Source organism: Rhinoderma darwinii, chromosome 5 (genome assembly GCF_050947455.1).
Source record: "Rhinoderma darwinii isolate aRhiDar2 chromosome 5, aRhiDar2.hap1, whole genome shotgun sequence".
Classification (NCBI taxonomy): domain Eukaryota; kingdom Metazoa; phylum Chordata; class Amphibia; order Anura; family Rhinodermatidae; genus Rhinoderma; species Rhinoderma darwinii.
Genome location: NC_134691.1, coordinates 269407014 through 269428112, shown reverse-complemented (window position 1 = coordinate 269428112; position 21099 = coordinate 269407014). Strand labels below are relative to the sequence as shown.

Genomic DNA, 21099 nt, shown 5'->3' with positions numbered 1-21099 from the left:
GAAAGTGTCTGGTGAGCCCTCATTTTCCCTGAAGCTACACTGCAGGAGAAATAAAGTACTGAAATCAATAGATTGCTCAAGCAATGCACAAATCCATTGAAATCAATAAGTGTCCTAAATAATGCACAGACAAACTGGTCCTATCAGAGGAAGATCCACTATTTGCAGTGGTTTTCTGCTCTGGGTAAAAGAGGTGGGTGTCTAATATCCGTGATGATCTATTGTGATTTAGAGATTAATAATATTTTCTGTGGTGGCCTGGTGTTTATTAGGGTTTAATCCCAAATATGTCTCTGGTGAAGGGTTGTGTAATGGTTAGTTTGTAATATCCCGATGGTCTAGGATTGATTAAGGGTTAATATCTAAAATTCCCGGTTGTCTAGGCTGGTCAAGTGGTTATCGGAAATATTCAATGTGGTCTAGAGTAGCCAAACAAGTCTGGTGGTCTACGATGCTGAAGTGATTAATGGTTACAACTCTGGTGAAATAGAGTAGGAAATGGGTTAATGGTAACATCTTTGGAGGGCTAAGATAGTCAAGAGGTTAAAGGGTATTCCCATCTTGGACATTTATGGCATATCCATAGGATATGCCATAAATGTCTGATAGATGCGGGTCCCACCTCTGGGCCCCATACCTATCTTTAGAACTAGGTCCTCTCAACCCCATTCTACCCTGCTCGACTCCTGTTGCTTCCCGTCCATTTCTTGATGAGGTGCTCGGGAGTTATGGAAACAACACCCATAGAAGTGGAGTTATGGATACAATTCAGCACGGCGACCTACACTATTTCCGTAGTTCCCAAGTTTCGAAAACAGCATAGGTCCCGCATCTATCTGACATTTATGGCATATCCAGTGGATATACCATAAATGTCCAAGAGGGGAAAGCCCCTTTAATGATAATATCGCAAGTGTTTTAGGATAGTGAGGGAGTTACTGCCATCAACCAGTTTGGTCTAGGGTTAATGCTAACAATCCTTGTTGTCTAGGGTGGTTAAGGGGTCAATGATAAGTAGTTTTGGATCATATTCAAAGAAAAGGATGTGGAGGAATCCTCCAGCTCACCTGACACACTCCTGTGTGTCGTTGAAAGCGCCCGGTTCCTCGTGTCGGCACACGGGTTGCAAATAGGAAACAGGGAAAAAAGAGACAGGATCCAGCGCTGAGATGCGTTTAAAATGGAACTCGAGGTTTCCAAGTTTAATGTCTTTGTTTAAAAGGAAGTCCAGTGGTTGGGTCCAGGGTATGCATGAAGTGGGAAGAGGGTATCCTCTGTGGCCTACGCGTTTCGGACGTCGCTGCGTCCTTAGACTTGGCTGTAATTGAACAGCCAAGTCTAAGGACGCAGCGACGTCCGAAACGCGTAGGCCACAGAGGATACCCTCTTCCCACTTCATGCATACCCTGGACCCAACCACTGGACTTCCTTTTAAACAAAGACATTAAACTTGGAAACCTCGAGTTCCATTTTAAACGCATCTCAGCGCTGGATCCTGTCTCTTTTTTCCCTGTTTCCTAGTTTTGGATCAGTTTGCATCCCAAGAAAATATTTTTTTTAACAAAAGATATGTAAAACACAAACATGCAGACAAATGCTCCTCCCTTTCAGCAAAAAAAAATAGAATAAAAAAAGTTAAATTAGAAGAGGTACCACAAAAAACATTTAAACTAAAGGTTAAAAGGAAATTTTTGGTAAAAAAGCTAGTGTCTTTTATATTACATATTAATATCCAAAATCATTATATACCCCGATTTTCTTATTTTTATAGAAATGTTATTAGTCTTGTATGTTGTGTCACATTGTAAGCCTCATCAACAACTAATATTGCCACGTGAATGATCGCAATGTGCGTAACCTGTAAATAAGGAAACATTTTGTACTGTTCTTTGGCAGGGGGAGCCTGGAGATACTGGAGAAAAAGGAGACATTGGGGAAGAAGGACTGAGAGGGCTCGAGGTAAAACAGTTGATATAGAATACAACTATTAAAATATATATATATATATATATATATATATATATATATATATATGTATATATATATATATATATATATATATATATATATATATATATATATTAGTTCTAACATGAGTACTTTCCTGTTTGTTATGCTGTCTACATTTTCAGTTTCAAATATATAATAAACTTTTATAAAGAAATGCATTCATTTGGACGACCACCCCCAGACAAGCAATCATAATTATCTCCGTGGAAGAGGGACTATTTTTATGGATTTCTGACAGTGGACTACTACTTTATTCTTAATTTATTTAACTATATTTCATTAGGGTGAAAAAGGTCTGGATGACTATGGAGCACCAGGCATAGAAGGAAAGAAGGTAAGTTTATATGAAATACAAAAAAATATACCTATACCTGTAATATATGAGATTTAACCCAAGGGATTTGTCTTCCAGCAACTTTTCCTAGATTAATTGGGTTAGTTTCTGCCATGGTTGTGTGATCTGTAGCCATGCTTAGGCACAATTGTTTATTGTTTTTTAACCTACCTTACAGTACAACAGAATTTAATACATAGAAGACTTGTCATATATCTTGACAGCATATATATTTATTACAGAGAGCATTTTTGCTGTTTATTTTTTGTTAAAAACTGATTAGCATACAGTTCTATTCTTGCCGTCAAAATTGACAAAACCGTGATGTTCGCAATTAAAGTCAATGGGGTGGGTGACTGTTTGGAACCAATAGGTGATGGATCCAACAAAGAGTCATGGATAGTACTCTGGGGTAGCTGAACTCTAAGAGGAGGTTAACGGTTGCTTAGAAGTTCCAATAACTGATGTGTTTGACTATGAGTCTATCTAAAGCCTGTGTAAAAACAGTATTTGGAGCACGATTTTTATCTGGGACTCTATTTTAAACGTTTTTAGTATTTTTTTAATGTTTACATTTATTATATTGCATTTGTGACTTGTGCATTTTGTATAGAATGTGTAGTTAATGCTAAAACCAACATCAGTTCTTGTCAGTGGAGGGTGTTGGTTTTCCTGCAAATGTTTAAACTGCTTAGTGGCTTTGCAGCTACACTTTGATTCCAGCAACCTTTAATTGATCTATCCCAAAAAACTTGCTATTGTTCCTGTTTTCTGCAGCTTACTTTACAGCTTTGCTGTGTAGGCTGGGATAGAGTCCGTGAGTCATTTCCTTATCATTAGAGCGTAGAAGATTTTATGACAGTTAACAGCCCTATTGTACTGGAAGCCTAGATAATGCAGGATAACAGCACCACATACACACAAATAAGACTGGAAGGGCTGTACTTTATCACTTTCTGGAGACTGTAATAATCTTTTGATACTTTTTAACAATTAACTTCCATTCATTACCGTTGCCATAAAGCATACACACCTTGCTGCATGGTCTATGCAAACAATACCGAAGGGATGTGTATGACTTTAATATGGAAGCCTCCAGGGACACTTTTAAAAATGTATATTTAAAAAAATTATATAACTTCAACATTTAAAAATGTAAACTTTATTTTTCTTCTACATACCTAAATTTAATAACACTAAAATAAACTGATTGAAGTGAATGATAACATGATGAATTTGCATTTGTTTATATCAATTGTCATAAGTTTTCATCCATTCTAATCAGTTATTATGCACTGAATCTGTTTATGATCTTTATCCTGTATTCTGATTTTAAAAACAAATAAAACATGAGTTATTTTAGTCATTGTTTTTGCAGTGTTTTTAATAATCGTCCTAAAACTGTGCCATTTTTGTAAAAACCACCACGGTTTTGCCAAACGTGCACTCAAAACTGTAATAAAAATGACTTGTAAAGTGTAAGGCTGGGTTCACACGTGGCGGAATTTCACTTAAATTCCGCTGCGGACACTCCGCAGCGTTAATCCGCAGCAGAGCCGTTTGTCCATTGACTTACACTTTAATTTAGCAGTGTTCGTTTAGACGAGGCGTAAAATTCCACTGCGGAGCATAGGCTGCGGAGCGGAATTTGGTGTCCGCAGCATGCTCTGTCTGTTGCGGAGCAGTGGCGGACTCATGGCGGAATTTCTCCATTGACTTCAATGGAGATTCTAATTTCCGCAATGAAGTCCGCAGCTGTCATGCACATGTTATGTGTGCTGCGGATCCGTCTTGCTTTTTTAACTTGACATTTCTTCATTCTGGCTGGACCTATGTATTTCTAGGTCTACAGCCAGACTGAGGAAGTCAATGGGGCTCCCGTAATGACGGGAGCGTTGCTAGGAGACGTCAGTAAATAGTCACTGTCCAGGGTGCTGAAAGAGTTAAGCGATCGGCAGTAACTGTTTCTGCACCCGGGACAGTGACTACCGATCCCAATATACATCTATCTGTAAAAAAAAATGAAGTTCATACTTACCGAGAACTCCCTGCTTCTGTCTCCAGTCCGGCCTCCCAGGATGACGTTTCAGTCTAAGTGACGGCTGCAGCCAATCACAGGCTAATAACAGGCTGCAGCGGTCACATGGACTGCCGCGTCATCCAGGGAGGTCGGGCTGGATGCCGAAGGAGGGACGCGTCACCAAGACAACGGGCGGTAAGTATGAATTTCTTTGACTTTCACAAGGGAAAGTTCTGTCCCTTCTCTCTATCCTGCACTGATAGGGAGAAGGGAAGTACTTTTACCGCAGTCCGCAGCAGCTAGTCCGCATCAATTTACTGCACATTTTGTGCAGATCCGCAGCAGAATCTGCAACGCAGATTCTGTGCGGCATTGATGCGGACAGTTGCGGAGGAAATCCGCCACGTGTGGTCATGCCCTAACAGGTAAATGTTACTATATAAAACTGTTATGCTTTATCCATAGGGGCAGCAAGGATGTCATGGACACATTGGTATAAAGGTACTTGATACACGTTTATTGTCTTTCTAATGACACTAGATAATTTCATATCATACACAGTCTTTCAGCCAAATAATATTCTAGAGATTAAATACATAGTTTAATATATGGTGTAGAAATTTGACATAATTAATTTGCCTATATTAGGCTTCGTTCACATCTGCGTCAGGGCTCCGTTCTGGCGCTCCGTCTGAGATCTCCCCAGATGTGAACGAAGCCTTAAACATATAAGCAGTGTTTTATTTGAAGCTTAGTCATCTCCATAAATATTCTTTATACAGATGGTGTTTAGCAATATGGGGGTCGCTCAAATTCAAACTCAGGTCACACTAGGTTCCAGACTATAAGATTTATTTGCATATTTAATATATAATAATTATGATTAATAAGCATTACAACATATTAAACCTTTTTGTGTAGTACAATACAATATTACAATATAAGGCCTCATGCATAAGGCCATGCCCGTAATCACGGCCCGCGATTGTGGGCACGGCCGGCCACTGATGGCCGCGGACGGCCACCCACATTTGTGGGTCGTACTCCCATACAAAGTATGGCAGCACGGCCTGTAAAAAGCAAATGAACGGACATGTCCTATCTTTTGCGGTACACTTCTATAAACGGGAAGGTGTCCGTGGTCAATAGAAGTGAATAGGTCCGTAATTGTGGACCGTAATTACGATCCGCAATTACGGACGATTTTTACGGTCATGTGCATGTGGCTTAACAGTACAATATTAATCATTTTTTGTAGATTTAAAGACAGTGGTGCTTAAAAGGGGTTATCCCATGAAGACAACCCTTTTTCAAATGCCCTCTTAGGCCATATGTTCATAATAGAGGGGGCTTGGTTACCTTTCTCCATAATCCAGAGCGGAGAAATGCTCAAAAAGACAGGCTGGCTTTTTTTAAAAATTCGTTTTTCAGGGGTATTAAGTGTTACGGCTTGCTCATCCACCAGTCCTTTTTAGGAGGACCTGCAGGTAGCCTTGAAGAAGAGGAGAGCCTTGTCAGTCAGCAGCTCTCCTCCAATCAGTGCCACCAGAACGTTGTTCACCACTGACTGGAGAGCCAATGACTGACAGGGCTGTTATTCTCAAGGTCCATCCGCAGATCTTATTTTTCACTAGCACTGCACCTCGTACCCAGGTTTGGTAAACTCATTATAGTCATATTAGAGAGGCTGTGCCATGACAGTGGCACGTTAAACTGTGGAATATTGTAAATATATTGAGTAAAAAGCGGAGTTTCCTTTCATTTACATATTTACCTTGAAATGAAACGAAAAGGAAGTATATTTTATTTTTGGATCATCTTTCCAGGGAGAGCAAGGAGACTTCGGTGTAGAAGGAGGACATGGACAAAAAGGAGTATCAGGAAAAACCGTAAGTATCAAGAATTTATTGCTCCATTTATAGATGACTGGAATAAATGTGGCAATAAAATAATATATTGCAAAAAATTATTCTCGGCATGTGTATGTAATAAATCCCTTTTGTTCTTCTTGTAAGTAATAGCTGTTTGAATATCGTACAGTATATTTGCTATCATGTATTCAGGTTTACATTGGAATTGACTAGAATGTTGTTGCAAGTGATGTCATTTTGTAAATGATGCCAATTACCATGCTTGTTAAATTTAGGGGGTTGACTGAGATTAGGGTCTGCTTTTTTCCAGAAATGGTGGCACTTTTTTTTTTTGGGCTGTATATGGTATTGCAGCTTAATTACATTCAAATGAATGAGGCAGAGTCACATTTCCAATCATATCCCATGGACAACAGTGGTGTGGTTTCTATCTATCCATAAAAATGTTACAATTTAAAGCTTGTCTATAAACGGTTTCCAATGATCAAAATGTAAACATTTTGTAACATATTTTTGCTATAGATGTTTGCTGAACCAGGTGATGCAGGAGATCCAGGTTCACCAGGGGGTCCCGGCAGGAGGGTGAGACTAACATTATATTACGTATGTCTGTCTTTGTGGCAACCATTATCAAACATGTTTCAATGGGGCAGACAGACATTACCTCGACTATATATTATTATCTAACACAGTGCAAAGCTGTATAAATGATTGGTACATTACTGTATAGAGTGGAGTACCACCAAAACCATACGTTAATGTGTACAGGTCCCATATCTACGGTAGCCGCCTATTACAGGGTAAGTCAACTTTTAAAAAATTTCTGACATGCATTAGTGACATGTCAGATGTTTTGATCGGTGGGGGTCTGAGCAATGAGACCTCCACCGATCGCTAAAACAAATCGACCGAAGCACTCGGGTGAGCACTGAGCTTCATTGTTTCTGATCAGCTTTTCTAGGAAAGCAGAGTAATTGGTGTGCAGTCTCAATAGAAAGACTATGGGCCCGTACACCAACTGATCGGCTTTCCGAGAAAAAACGATCAGAAATGAAGCGGCTCAGTGCTTACCCGAGCGCTTCTGCTGCTTCATATTAACGATCGGTGGGGGTCTCAGTGCTCAGACCTCCACCAATCAAAACTTCCAACATGTCACTAAGACATATCAGTTTTTTGAAAGTTTAGTTACCCTTTAAGATAAGGACAAGTCAACTGAATCTGACTATATCATACATTTTTAACAAGGTCCAGAATGAGGAAGGAACACTGAATAGTTTTTTGTACTTTGTATAACCTTCAGCTAATCATATACCTCAAAGTTTTTTCTTTCACTTCCAGGGACGAAAAGGAATTAAAGGCCAAAGTGATCAGTCTGTATGTACTATTTAATTTAATCATGTTTTTTATATAAAGATATATATATATATATATATATATATATATATATATATATATATATATATATATATATATATATAAAATAAGAATGTGCAGATTATTCTAGATGTGTTTGAGGATGCAGCCAAGAACAGAGGATCTTCTGTACTTAATTGATGAACAGTGGAGCAAAAACAAGTGTACTGCTATTGTACTGTAGTTAAGCACCAGTGCCAGTTTCACAAATCCCATAGACTTCAATGGAGAGATGCACGTATGTGTGGCAACCTCTTAATTCAGCCTTCACCTGGATGCGAACGCCACTGGTCACCTTGGCTTGCAGAATAGGGGTCATTGGTGGGGCCACCACCCATCAAAAATGTATACCATATTCTGTGGAAACCCCTATTAAGAAATGGTATTTTAAACTAAAAGGAATTTTACAGGTCTAGAAAAAATATGGCTGCTTTCTTTCAAATACAGTACAACATCTGTCCATGGGTTGCATTTGGTATTGCAGCTCAGCTCCATTGACATAAGTAGAGCTGTGCTGCAATACCACACACAACCTGTTGACAGGTGTGGTACTGTTTTTGGAAGAATGCAGTATTTTTGTTATTTAATCCTGCACAACTCCTTTAACCCCTTAGTGACCAGCCCATTTTAGGCCCTAATGACCAAGCTATTTTATTCGTTTTTCTATAGTCGCATTCAAAGAGCTATAACCTTTTTATTTTTTCGTCTACATAGCTGTATGAGGACTTGTTTTTTGCGGGATTAGTTGTGCTTTTTAATAGCACCATTTTTGGGTACATATAATTTTTATATTAACTTTTATTAACCTTTTTGGGGGGGATTATTAAAAAAACTGAAATTCCGCCATTGTTCTATGCGTTTTTAAATTGACGCCGTTCACTGTACGACGTAAATAACATGTTACCTTTATTCTATGGGTCGGTACGATTACGGCGATACCACATATGTAGAGGTTTTTTTATGTTTTACGACTTTTGCACAATAAAAACACTTTTGATCTAAAATTATTTGCTTTTGCATCGTCGCTTTCCAAGAGCTGTAATTTTTTTATTTTTCCATCAATGTAGTGATTTTTTGGGCTTGTTTTCTGTGAGACAAGGCGTAGTTTTGAATGGTACTGTTTTGGGGTGCATGGGACTTATTGATTCATTTTTATTATGACTTTTTTGGGGGGCAATGGAAAAAAATTGCAATTTCGCCATGGTTTTTTGCGTTTTTTTTTTACGGTGTTCACTTTGCGGTTTAAATTACATATTAACTTTATTAATCGAGTCATTACGGTCGCGGCGATACCACATATGTGTACTTTTTTTTTTTTTTTTACACTTTTACTAAATAAAACCACTTTTTATGGAAAAAAATGGTTTTATTTATTTTTTTACTGTACTTTTTATTAATAATCTTTATTTCACTTTGATGACTTATTTTATTAGTCCCACTAGGGGACTTTACTGTGCGATATTCCGATCGCTGCTATAATGCTTTGGTATACTTCGTATACCAGAGCATTATTGCCTGTCAGTGTAAATCTGACAGGCAATCTGTTAGGACGTGCCTCCGGCGCGTCCTAACAGGCATATGTCAAGGGCAGACCTGGGGGCTTTTATCAGGCCCCCGGCTGCCATGACACCCCATCGGAGACCCGCGATTGCATTCGCGGGCCGCCGATGGGTGACAGAGGGAGCTCACTCCCTTTGTAAACAAAGTTAAATTCCGCGGTCACTATTGACGGCGGCATTTAACGGGTTAAACGGCCGCGATCGAAGTAAACTTCGATCGCGGGCGTTGGAGCAGGAGCTCAGCTGTCATTAGACAGCAGAGGCCCGGCTCCTGCCTGCACGGGAGACCCGTGCAGGACTTAGACTAGGCTGACGTGAAAAGGCGTCAGCCTAGCCTAAAGCCCATTAGTGACTCACGTGAAAAGGCGTATTAGTGGTCACTAAGGGGTTAAATGACGAAGTAAAATAAAGTACTCTTTACTATGTGCTGGTTTAACCACTTCAGGACTGAGACTGTTCTGGCCTGGAGGACGAAGCTGATTTTTTCAAATCTGACGTGTCACTTTATGTGGTAATAACTTTGGAATGCTTTTACCTATCCAAGTGATTCTGACATTGTTTTCTCATGACATATTGTACTTTATGTTAGAGAAAAAATTTGGTGGATAAATTCAATATTTATTTGTGAAAGACAAAAATTTAGAGAAAATTTGCAAAAACTAGCATTTTTCGAAATTTAAATGTATCTGCTTGTTTTTTTCAACGTCCTTTTATTTTTCTAGGACTTTACAAGGCTTAAAACTTTAGCAGCAATTTCTCACATTTTCAAGAGAATTTCCAAAGGCTATTTTTTCAGGGACCAGTTCAGTTCTGAAGTGGCTTTGAGGGCCTTATACATTAGAAAGTCCCCATAAATCACCAAATTTTGAAAACTGCACTGCTCAAAGTATTTAAAACAGCATTCAGAAAGTGTTGTAACCCTTTATGCGTTTCACAGGAATTAAAACAAAGTAGTGGTAAAATGTACAAATTTAATTTTTTGTTTTATTTATTTTTGCCAAAATTAATTTGTAATACATTTTTTTTTCTGTAACACGAAAGGTTTTACCTGAGAAATGCAACTCAATTTTTATTGTCCAGACTCTACAGTTTTTAGAAATATCCCACATCTGGCCCTAGTGTGCTAATAGACTGAAGCACAGGCCTCAGAATCAAAGGAGCACCTTGTGGATTTTGGGGCCTCCTTTTTATTAGAATATATTTTAGGCACCATGACTTGTGGGGCCAAAACAGTGGAAACCCCCCAAAAGTGAGCCCATTTTGGAAACTTCACCCCTCAAGGAGTTTATCTAGGGGTATAGTTAGCATTTTGATTTGATTCATTGGAATTAGTCTGTGAAGATGAAAATCTACTTTTTTGGGGGGGAAAAAACAAAGACATTTTACATTTTTACTAGGAATAAATGATAAAAAACAATGCAACCTTTGTAAAACAATTTCTCCCGATTACGGAAATACCCCATATGTGGTAATGAACTACAGGGCTCAGAAGGGAAGTAGCACTATTTGGATTTTGGTGCGTTTATTTTGCTGGAATAGTTTTCAGTGCCATGTTGCATTTGCAATGTACTGGAGGGACCAAAACCGTGGAAACCAATTGGAATTACTTTGTGAAGTTGAAAATCTACTTTTTTTCTGAAAAAAACGTAGACATTTTTCATTTTTACAAGAAATAAAGGAGAAAAATACCCCAACATTTGTAAAGCAATTTCTCCCAATTACGGCAATATGCCATATGTGGTAATAAACTTCTGTTTGGACCCACAGTAGGACTCAGAAGGGACGGAGCGCTATTTGGTTTTTGGAGCTCAAATTTAGCTGGAATGGTTTTTGCGTGTCATGTCGCATTTGCAAAGTCCCTGAGACCAAAACAGTGGAAACACCCCAAAAATGACCCCATTTGGGAAACTACACCACTTATGTAATCTATCTAGGGGTATAGTGAGCATTTAGACCCCACAGGTCTTTGGCAGAATTTATTAGAATTAGGCCGCAAAAATGAATATCAACATTATTTCCTCTAAAATGTTGCATTTTTTCATTTTCACAAAGGATAAAAAGCACCCCAACGTTTGTAAAGCAATTTCTCCCGAGTACGGCAGTACCCCCCATAAATGTTTTTTATTAGAAATTAATTAACCCTTTCCGGACTGATCCATTTTTTTTTATTTTTTTTTCGTTTTTCCTTCCCCACTTTCCAAGAGCCATAACTTTTTTATTTTTCCGTTAGTAGAGTGGTGTGGGGGCTTATTTCTTGCGGGAGGAGTTGTAGTTTCTATTGACATCATTTAAAGTACCATTTAATATACTGAAAATAAAATTCTTTGCAGGCTGAAATTGGAAAAAACTGCAATTCCTCCATTGTTTTTTGGATTTCGTTTTTACGGCTTTCACCATGCAGTAACTTAAATTTTTTCTGCAACTCAATATGATTACGGTGATACCAAATTGATATAGTTTTTCTTTATATTTGACTACTTTTACAAAGTGAAAAATAGCAGTTAAAAAAAATATTTTGTTTGACCATGCCTCCGAGAGGCATAACTTTTTTATTTTTTGGTCGATTGAGAGGTGTGAGGGCTTATTTTTTGCAGGATGAGCTGTAGTTTTTATTGGTACCATTGTTTGGTACACACTACTTTTTGAGCAGTTTTTGTAAAAAAAATGTCATGAGCTAAGGTGACCGAAAAACAGCAATTTTTAGCATTTTAAATTCATTATTTTTTACGGCGTTCATGTTAAATAATAGTATATTGTTCTAGTTCAGACTTTTACGGACGCAGCAATAACAATTTTGTGTATTTTTTTTATTTTTTAAATTACTTTAGAGAAAAAAATGGGGAAAGGTGTTTTTTTGGACTTTAAATATTTATTAATTTTTTTTCACTAATATTAGCTTTATTTTCTCTTTTTTTTTCTACACATTTTATTAGTCCCCCTATGGGACTTGAACCAGCGATCATTATATATATATATATTTTCATTTTTATAGGATCCTGTAACAGCGCGATCGCTGTTCCTGTCTGTGTCAGCTGTAATACACAGCTGACACCCGCTGAATATGGCGCGGGCTCAGCGCGTGAGCCTGCTCCATACATCACCCACGCACCACGACATGCTGTTAAGTAGTAGTGCACGAAGGGGTTAATGCGCAGAAGATGGTGCAGAGTAAAAATTACAATTTTCCACTGATATGTCATTTTAGTGCACAATATGTTGTGCCATATATGTGGACGTAAACTGCTGTTTGGGCACCCTGCAGGGCTCAGAAGAAAGGGAGTGTCATTTTGCTTTTGGAGCGTAGATTTTGCTTGGTAATAGTTCTGTTTTCTATTTTTTCTCCAACGTAGCTGTGTTAGGGCTTATTTGTTGCGGGAAAATCTGTAGTTCATTATTGATACCATTTTGGGGTAAATTTGATTTTTTTATCAATTTTTGTTCCATTTTTTGGCAAGCAAGGTGACCAAAAACCATAATTTCTGACAATGATTTTTATTCTTTTTTTTTTACGTTGTTCACCCTGGGCTATAAATGACAATTTTACTTTATTCTGCGGGTCGATACGATTACGGCGATGCCAGATGTATATAGCTTTTTTGATGTTTTGCAGCGTTTGCACCACTTTTTTATTAAAATAATTATTTTTTTGTGTCACCATATTCTGAGAGCCATAACTTTTTATTTTTTAGTCAAAACAGCGGTGTAAGGGCTTGTTTTTTGCGGGACGTGTTGTCGTTTTTATTGGTACTATTTTGGGGTGCATGCAACTTTTTGGTCACTTTTTATTCTATATTTGGGGGGGGGGGTGGTATGTGCTATGCCAATGTCCAGAAAAAAGAGAAACTAAACTGTGGTATAGGGCTTTCTAATAGTGTGATTTTGGAACAAAGCAAAGTCTTGCTCAATGGAAAATTGTCCATTTATATATTTGGAACTCTGTAATAGAAAAATGGAGCTCTAACCCCTAGAAACATATATTATAAAATAATTCAGCAGTTCTGAAAATATAATAATGTCCATAGCTGGTGGCACACTTCAATACTAAATCAGACCTTCAGAAGGACGTTATCATATGGAATAGGAATTATAGGGTCTATGGACATTGGACATTGGATGACTGGCAGATGGCTCTGATGGATGACATTTGTGTTCTATAGACTCCCATTTACAAAAAAATTTATTCGTTTAACTTATTTGACTTTTTCAATGGTTTTCAATGGCTCAAGTTATTAGTCAAGATAAGAATTACTCGATCTGTATATGTTTATTTTTATAAGGTTATTTAACATCTTGCTCCATACATCTCAGGTTGTGTTGAATTTAGAGAGAAAGAAAGGTTGGACACACAGACATATATATATATATATATATATATATATATATATATATATATATATATATATATATATATATATATATATATATATATATATATATATATATATATACACACACACAAATTTCAAGTATTCAAGCCAGGAAGTAAATATTGATGTGGATGGTGATTTGAATCCACACATATCATCTGTAGCCCATAGTAATGCAACTTCAGATTCTAGGCCTATAACGTGTAATTGTAAGGTTCAATTCTGCAAAATCTGTGGACTGAAAACTTGACCCGTCAATAAATACTTCTTCTTTTATTTTCTGTACAGCCATGTGAGCTAATTGACTATATCCGTAAGACCTGTCGTAAGTATGATCCTATTTATTATGTATATCAAATTGCTTCTAAATTCCAAATGTGGTTGAGCTGCTAAACGCTTTTCCTCTACTGTCCGCACCGTGCCAGATCAGCATTGAACTGATCAGCCGGGTCTCATGTCTGACAGTCTAGTTGCTTGGGACACTCTAAAAAACAAACACAATCTGTCCAATAGATCGTCAGGCGGCATGTGCATAGCAACTTGTCTGTTTCTGGTAGGACTTCAAGGGAGAAAAAAAGGTCTGTGTTTTTCCAGAAACAGCGCCACTCTTATCTATGGGCTGTGTCTTGTATTGAAGATCAGCCTTATTTGAATGTGGCTGAGCTGGAAAAGAAGGAAAAAGTAAGGATAGTCCTTAACACCACTTGTGGACTTAACTGTGCATCAAATGACTCCACCAACTCCCAGAAATCAAAGTCCAACAGAATATATTGCCACTGCACCAGTAGATCAAACCACTTTATCCTTTATTCCATTACAATTCGCAAATACAGTCGAGGTGACGTTTTGGCCATACAATGGCCTTTCTCGAGCCCATACTTGACACAACCCATGGATAAGAGCCGCGCTGTTTCCCATTATTAGAAATCCCTTTACAACTTTTTGGATCTCAGACTAAAATTAACCATATTTTAGTAGAAATAAATTTAGTTGTAGAATCTCTTTAAATGGAAGCTCAATTGAGGAGCCACTTTAAATCCTTGGTAAGAGCATTTTATAAATAGAAATGCCTTAATATTTTGCCTTTATCAGAATCGCTCCCACTATGTCTGCTGACAGATCTTCAGTGAGGGACAGGGTGGATGCAATTGATTTACGCGAATATAGAACATAGAATTCTGTTAACTAATAACACAAATGAAACGCTGTATTTCTTTTTTTTATTATTATAAAATAGCATCCTTCAGTGGAAACCATTTTCCATCCAACTGCATGAAATCAGGACGATTCTATGTATATTATACTTGTTTATGTGATATGATTTTGTAGTCCATTGTGTACCCAGTCCAATATTTCTAGTATTTGAACATGTTTATATTTTTTTCTGTGACATTGATACTATTTATGTCTTCTCTTACAGCTTGTTGTCAAGGTAAGAAGATTTTTTTAGCACACTCTTCAGCAAGTAAACTGATGTGTATTATACAGATGCAGCATGTATATAGATTGCTGTATAATGTCAACTTCCAATTTCCACCATGCAGTACTCAGCAAAGCACTGACTGGAACAAATAGAGCAATATAGCTGACTTCTGATCTCCAGCATCTTTGTCAGATACCTGTACTATACTAGTATATACAGGGGCGTAGCTAAAGGCTCATGGGCCCAGGTGCAAGAATTCAGCTTGGGCCCCCCCTCCCCAACACCACCACCATCATCATCAGACCCCTGCGCGCACCTATGCCCAGACGCCTTGCCCAACAGCCCCCATAGTATAATGCCCCCACACAGTATAATGCCCCATAACTACCCCATACAGTATAATGCCCCCATAACAGCCCCATACCGTATAATGCCCCCACACAGTATAATGCCCCATAACGTATAATGCCCCCCCATAACAGCCCCATAACGTATAATGCTCCCCATACAGTATAATGCCCCCCATCTTATTAGCCCCCATATAGTATAATGCCCCAATATGTGCATAATAGAAAAATAGCATAATTACTTACCTATCCCCGTTCCCACGTCGGGTGGAGGATCCTTCGCCTCCTCCGGTGTGTACTATGAGTGACTCGGCGCAGACAGGCGCGATGATGTCGCTACATGCCGCCAGCCTACGTCGAGCCGCTCAGGGCACAGGGAATGCTGGATCAAGGAGATGTCAGCTCTTTTCTCCAGGATTGAATGGAACCGGGACCTCGGTGAGTGACTCGCAACCTCCCGGAGGTCTTCACACGAACCCCCAGGGGGACGCGACTCACAGTGTAGGGATGTCACGATACCAAAATTTGGACTTCGATACCGATACTTCGTTTACTTTGTGAACAGTAATAAAAAAAAAAAGTTCTTTAGTTTTCTAATGTGAGGCGCGAGGTGTGATGCTGAATTTTGAATGTGCCTCACATTAATAGTAATTAACCCCATCATTTTTCTCAGTCATAATGGGTTAATGTGTGAGGTACATGATGGGGTTAATCACTATTAGGCCGGGTTTACACGAGTGTGTGCGTTTTGCGTGCGCAAAAGGCACTTAACAGCTCTGTGTGTTATCAGCGTATGATGCGTGGCTGCGAGATTTCCGCGCAGCCGCCATTATGACACTCTGTTTGGATGTTTGTAAACAGAAAAGCACGTGGTGCTTTTCTGTTTTCATTCATCCTTTACAGTGCTGTAGCGCGAATCACGCTTGTCCCACGGAAGTGCTTCCGTGTGAAATGCGTGGTTTTCACGCACCCATTGACTTCAATGGGTGCGTGATGCGCGAACAGCGCACAAATATAGGACATGTCGTGCGTTTCACGCAGCGGACATACGCTGCGTGAAAATCACGCACCTCTCTGCACGGCCCCATAGACTAATATAGGTCCCTGTGACGCACGTGAAAATCACCCGCGTCGCACGGACGTATAACACGCTCGTGTAAATGAGCCCTGAATGTGAGGAACATGGAGGTTAAATTTATCATCGCACTTCGTGCCCCACAATAAGTGATAGAAAGCAGTTTTTATTTTATTTTTTTTACAGCGCACACATCATAAATGATGCAAAACAAAAGTTGTGCAGGTTATTACGGCCGCGCCAATACGGATTATGTGTATGTTTTATGTATTGAGACTTATTTTAATGTTTATTGTAAAAAAGGTGAATGTGCATTTTTTTTATTTAACATTACTTTGTTTTTACTTTATTTTTAAACTTTAATGTACTAACATATATCCGATATATGCCAGTACATTAGCCTGTGGACGGATAGCACACAGGCAGTTGTTAGGACATACCTAAGTATGCCCTAACAACAGGAAATATGGTAAGACAGCCCTGGGGTCCTTCAATGGACCCTGGGCTGTCTGCCCATATATGGTATGTCCCTCAATCGCGTCACAGGAATTCCTTGTGACACGATCTAGGGGCATCTCCCCTTCTCATTTTCTCCTGAATGCTGCAGTCCACTGTGATCGCAGCATTCAGGGGAATAGCGGCGGAGATGAGAGGTTTCTCTGATCTCCGCCGTTATAGAGTGGGGCTGTGGGTGTGTAATACAGCCATTGCCCCGCTCCTGACAGGAAGTTCGCGCACGGTCAGCCTGAGGAGATGCGGCCGGCGCTGCACTAATGAGCGGTGGTTCAGGCACTGAAGACAGAACATGGGGGTGTTTTGTAGCGTGCCCGCCATGTTCTGTCTTCAGTGCCGCAGATCATTAGTGCAGCGCCGGCCGCATCGCATCATCCTGACGGTGCGCACATGACAGGACTCAGGAGTGGGGCAGTGACTGTATAACACAGCCGCAGCCCCGCTCTCATACACTCATGTGTACTATACTGTATTGTGTTGGATTGTGCAGTTTGCGGTGGAGAGAGGAGGGGGGCTGTGATTTAACGCCCCCCCCCCTCTCCACGGCAAACAGCCCAATACAACACATGACATTACATTACAACACAAGACATTACATCACAATACAATACATTACAGACTGCAGCTTACCTGGAGTCCTCCGCACCGACTCTTCCATTCCACTGTCTGGAAGTCGTGTCACGTGACAACACGGTCACATGGTACACTAAGTGTACCATGTGACCGTAACCAGGAAGTGCCGGCTTGGCACAGAAGATTTCTTTAGGAAGCATGCTGTATGTCAACGGGGGCCCGTGGGCCCCCCAGGCTTAGGGGCCCAGTCGCAAGTGTGACCGCTGCGACCCCTATAGCTACGCCACTGAGTATATAACATCCTGGGGAAAGAAAAAAGCAGGAATACAATAGGCACGGCCACCATCATATGAAAGAATAAAAAGGTGAACATTTATTGGACATACAATGATTTTCGAGACCACTCCGGCCTCTTCATCATGTACATAAGAGTTTTATCAGTGTGGCATTTTATTTAAAGCATATGTTTGGCATTCAAATTGGAAATTACATATTCTTATTTTCAGTAATCACTGTGTGCAACAATGTATAAAAATTCATATAAAAACTTCTACAAAATTAAAAAACAATCTTATATTAATAATAGGAAATTAAGTACGTTTATACTTTGACTTATTTAACACCTGAAGATATTACAGCTCTACCCACTACATCGGTACTAATGAAGCGCTGAGCCCAGATACAAAGGATATAACGTATCGATCTCTGTTTACACTAATTCTACAAGTAGCATAACTAAAGTAAAATAAAAATAACTACATTAAAAATAGAGATAAGTATAAATCATTGACCAGATTAGAAGTACCAACCCATTTCTTTGCATATTATTATATAGTGTTACCCAATATTTTCTATACTTCTTTTTAACTCTTCAGGATAAAACGCAATCTATTCAATTAATTGTTTTACCATTATAGTATAGTATTATCGATTAAACTATTATGTAATAAATTATCTAAACTATGGTTCATCACAGTATTTCTAGCATTGTAATTTTTGGTCCGTGAGATAAGGACCACAGGTCGGCCGTATATCCCGGACTGAACACAGTTCACAGAGCCGGGCTCCTAGCGTCATAGTTATGAACAATGCTAGGGGTCCCTGCCACCCTGCGGGAATACTGTCCCATACTGTAATGATGTTTTCAGTACGGGACAGTAGTCCCACCTGGAGGCTATGACCATACACGGTCGTCTGAAGCAGGCCTAGGGGATCATGCACATGACTGTTGTTTTCTTCACTAAGCGTTTTTTTTTTCAGATAGCATACTGAACAATTAATTTTGATGGGGCCATGAAGACATCGGGTTATTTCTTTGTGAATCCATGTGTCCGTTCCGCAAAATTATAGAACATGTCCTATTCTTGTCCTTGTTTACGGTTTGTCTCACCCATTCTAATGTATGGGCCTGCAAAAAAAAAAGGAACAGCACACACAAGCAACTAGGATCCGTGTTTTGTGGTCCACAAAATGGAAATTGTCGTGTGCATGATGCCTAAGGGATTTTTCAACTGTTCTACCTGATTTGTAGTTTATTTGCTTTAATCTGCAATACGTAGGTCGCACAGTACAATCTGTGCTAGCTAGGATGAAAAACACATTGTTGCAATGTTAGAAATGCTGTGATGGACCATAGTTTATCGAGGCACTTCTTTCTTATGCATAATAAAGACCGTTCTGACCTCAGGTTATCCATATTGGAACATATCTTAGACCATATTTGAAATCGTCACCAACGACTCATCAAGAGAGAATCGTTTTGGATTTTCAAGTTATGCACATTGCCCCCAGAAGTGTTAAACGAAACTATAGAAAAAAACGAGATAATTAAAAATATTATATAATACTATACAACAATGGTCAAGCAGTTAAACGAATAGATCGCATTTTACCATGAAGCCTTAAACGGTAGTATTGAAAATATTAGATAATATTAGATAATACTATACAACTGAGAGGGTTAGTAGTTCTTATCTGGTCAATGATTTATCTCTATTTTAAATCTAGTTGTTCTTTATTTTATATATGCTACTTGTAGAATTTGTGAAAAGATAGAGTGATACGTATTATTCTTTGCATCTGAGTTCAGCGGTGCATCAGTTCTAATGTAGTGCGTAGAGCTGTAATATCGTCTGGTGTTAAATCAGTCAGAGTATACAGTATAACGTCTTCAATTTATTATTATTATTATTATTATTATTATTATTATTATTATTATTATTGGTAAGATTGTTTTTAAATTGCTGGGAAGTTTTTATATGCATTTTTATATATTGTTGCACACAGTGAATATTGATGTATGTGTAATTGGTGAAAATGAGAATATGTGATTTCCGTTTTGAATGACTAACATATGCTTTAAATACCATGGCACACTGCTAAACTCGTATGCACTTGATGAAGAGACCGGAGTGGTCTCGAAAATCGTTATATATCCAATAAATGTTAGCCTTTTTATTCTTCCATATGATAGTGGCAGCCCGTTGTATTCCTGCTTTTTTTTCTCTCTTCCTGAATCATTTGTTTGGTGGCCCTGAGACCAGGGGCCCGCAGGCTGGAGCAGCTATTTCACCATCTGGATCCATTCTACTTCATTTTCATATGCTTCACAGTGTTGTGCTTGGCCGTTGCTCAACCACCTCCGCAGAAGCATAACCTTATTGGTTTTAATGCTATTTATTGCACCAAGGAGCGCTTTCTTGTTTTTATACTCTGACAATATGTTTATTTTTTCTTCCGTGCCCCATCAGAGGCTCATTGTAGTTTATGTGAGGCCCATGCTTGAGGATTAAATACAGTTAAATAAATTTGACAACATTTTATTATAAGACCTCCTCCTTCCCGGGTGCCCAATCATGCAGTAGGTAGCTTACACTCAAATAGTTGAATTATCTGGCATCTCAGTGGTCCTGGATTATTAGATTGTTGGAATTTAACTATATAAATTAGGAACAAATTAAGGCAAACATCCATTTCGTATCATTAACTTGCATAACCCTTTGCCTTTTTGCCTTCTTAGGACAAACCACCTGCCCTGTGTATCCAACAGAACTGGTGTTTGCATTGGATATGTCAAGTGATGTGAAACCAAATATCTACAATAAAATGATAGAAATTGTTACATATATAATGAATAATGTTACTATTAGAGGAAACAACTGTCCTGTTGGGGCAAGAGTAGCTGTGATGTCCTATAACGAATATCCCAGGTATCTAGTCAGATTTTCGGACTTCCAAAGCAAAGAGAAATTGATAAATGCAGTGAAGAACATATCTCTGGAAAATTCAAATAAAGGTCACAATATTGGAAGCAGCATGAGATTTGTAGCCAGAAATGTCTTCAAAAGATCTCTACAAGGAGCCACTGTAAGAAAAATTGCATTGTACTTCAGTAATGGTCGTACTGAAGACCCTGCTTCAATCAGCACAGCCGTCATGGAATACAACGCTCTTGGGATTATACCTGCGGTTATTACATTCACTCCTGCACCTGCATTGAAACGGGCCTTTTCAGTAAGAATATATTTGAGAATTATCAGCAATTTTGTGAAAACTGAAATATGTATATATATATATATATACAGTATATAAATA

The 21099-nt window shown here is 38.7% G+C and overlaps 1 protein-coding gene across 1 annotated transcript in view; it reads left to right on the top strand.

Annotated features, from left to right (window-relative positions):
- Nucleotides 1-21099, top strand: part of LOC142652589 (collagen alpha-6(VI) chain-like) — a 101525-nt gene that overhangs the window by 67160 nt on the left and 13266 nt on the right. Inside the window, exons 25-33 of the mRNA XM_075828244.1 lie at nt 1897-1959; nt 2294-2344; nt 4830-4865; nt 6191-6253; nt 6758-6817; nt 7574-7609; nt 13863-13899; nt 14995-15006; nt 20525-21018. Coding sequence (XP_075684359.1) covers nt 1897-1959; nt 2294-2344; nt 4830-4865; nt 6191-6253; nt 6758-6817; nt 7574-7609; nt 13863-13899; nt 14995-15006; nt 20525-21018 — 852 coding nt within the window. The remainder of the gene's footprint in view (nt 1-1896; nt 1960-2293; nt 2345-4829; nt 4866-6190; nt 6254-6757; nt 6818-7573; nt 7610-13862; nt 13900-14994; nt 15007-20524; nt 21019-21099) is intronic.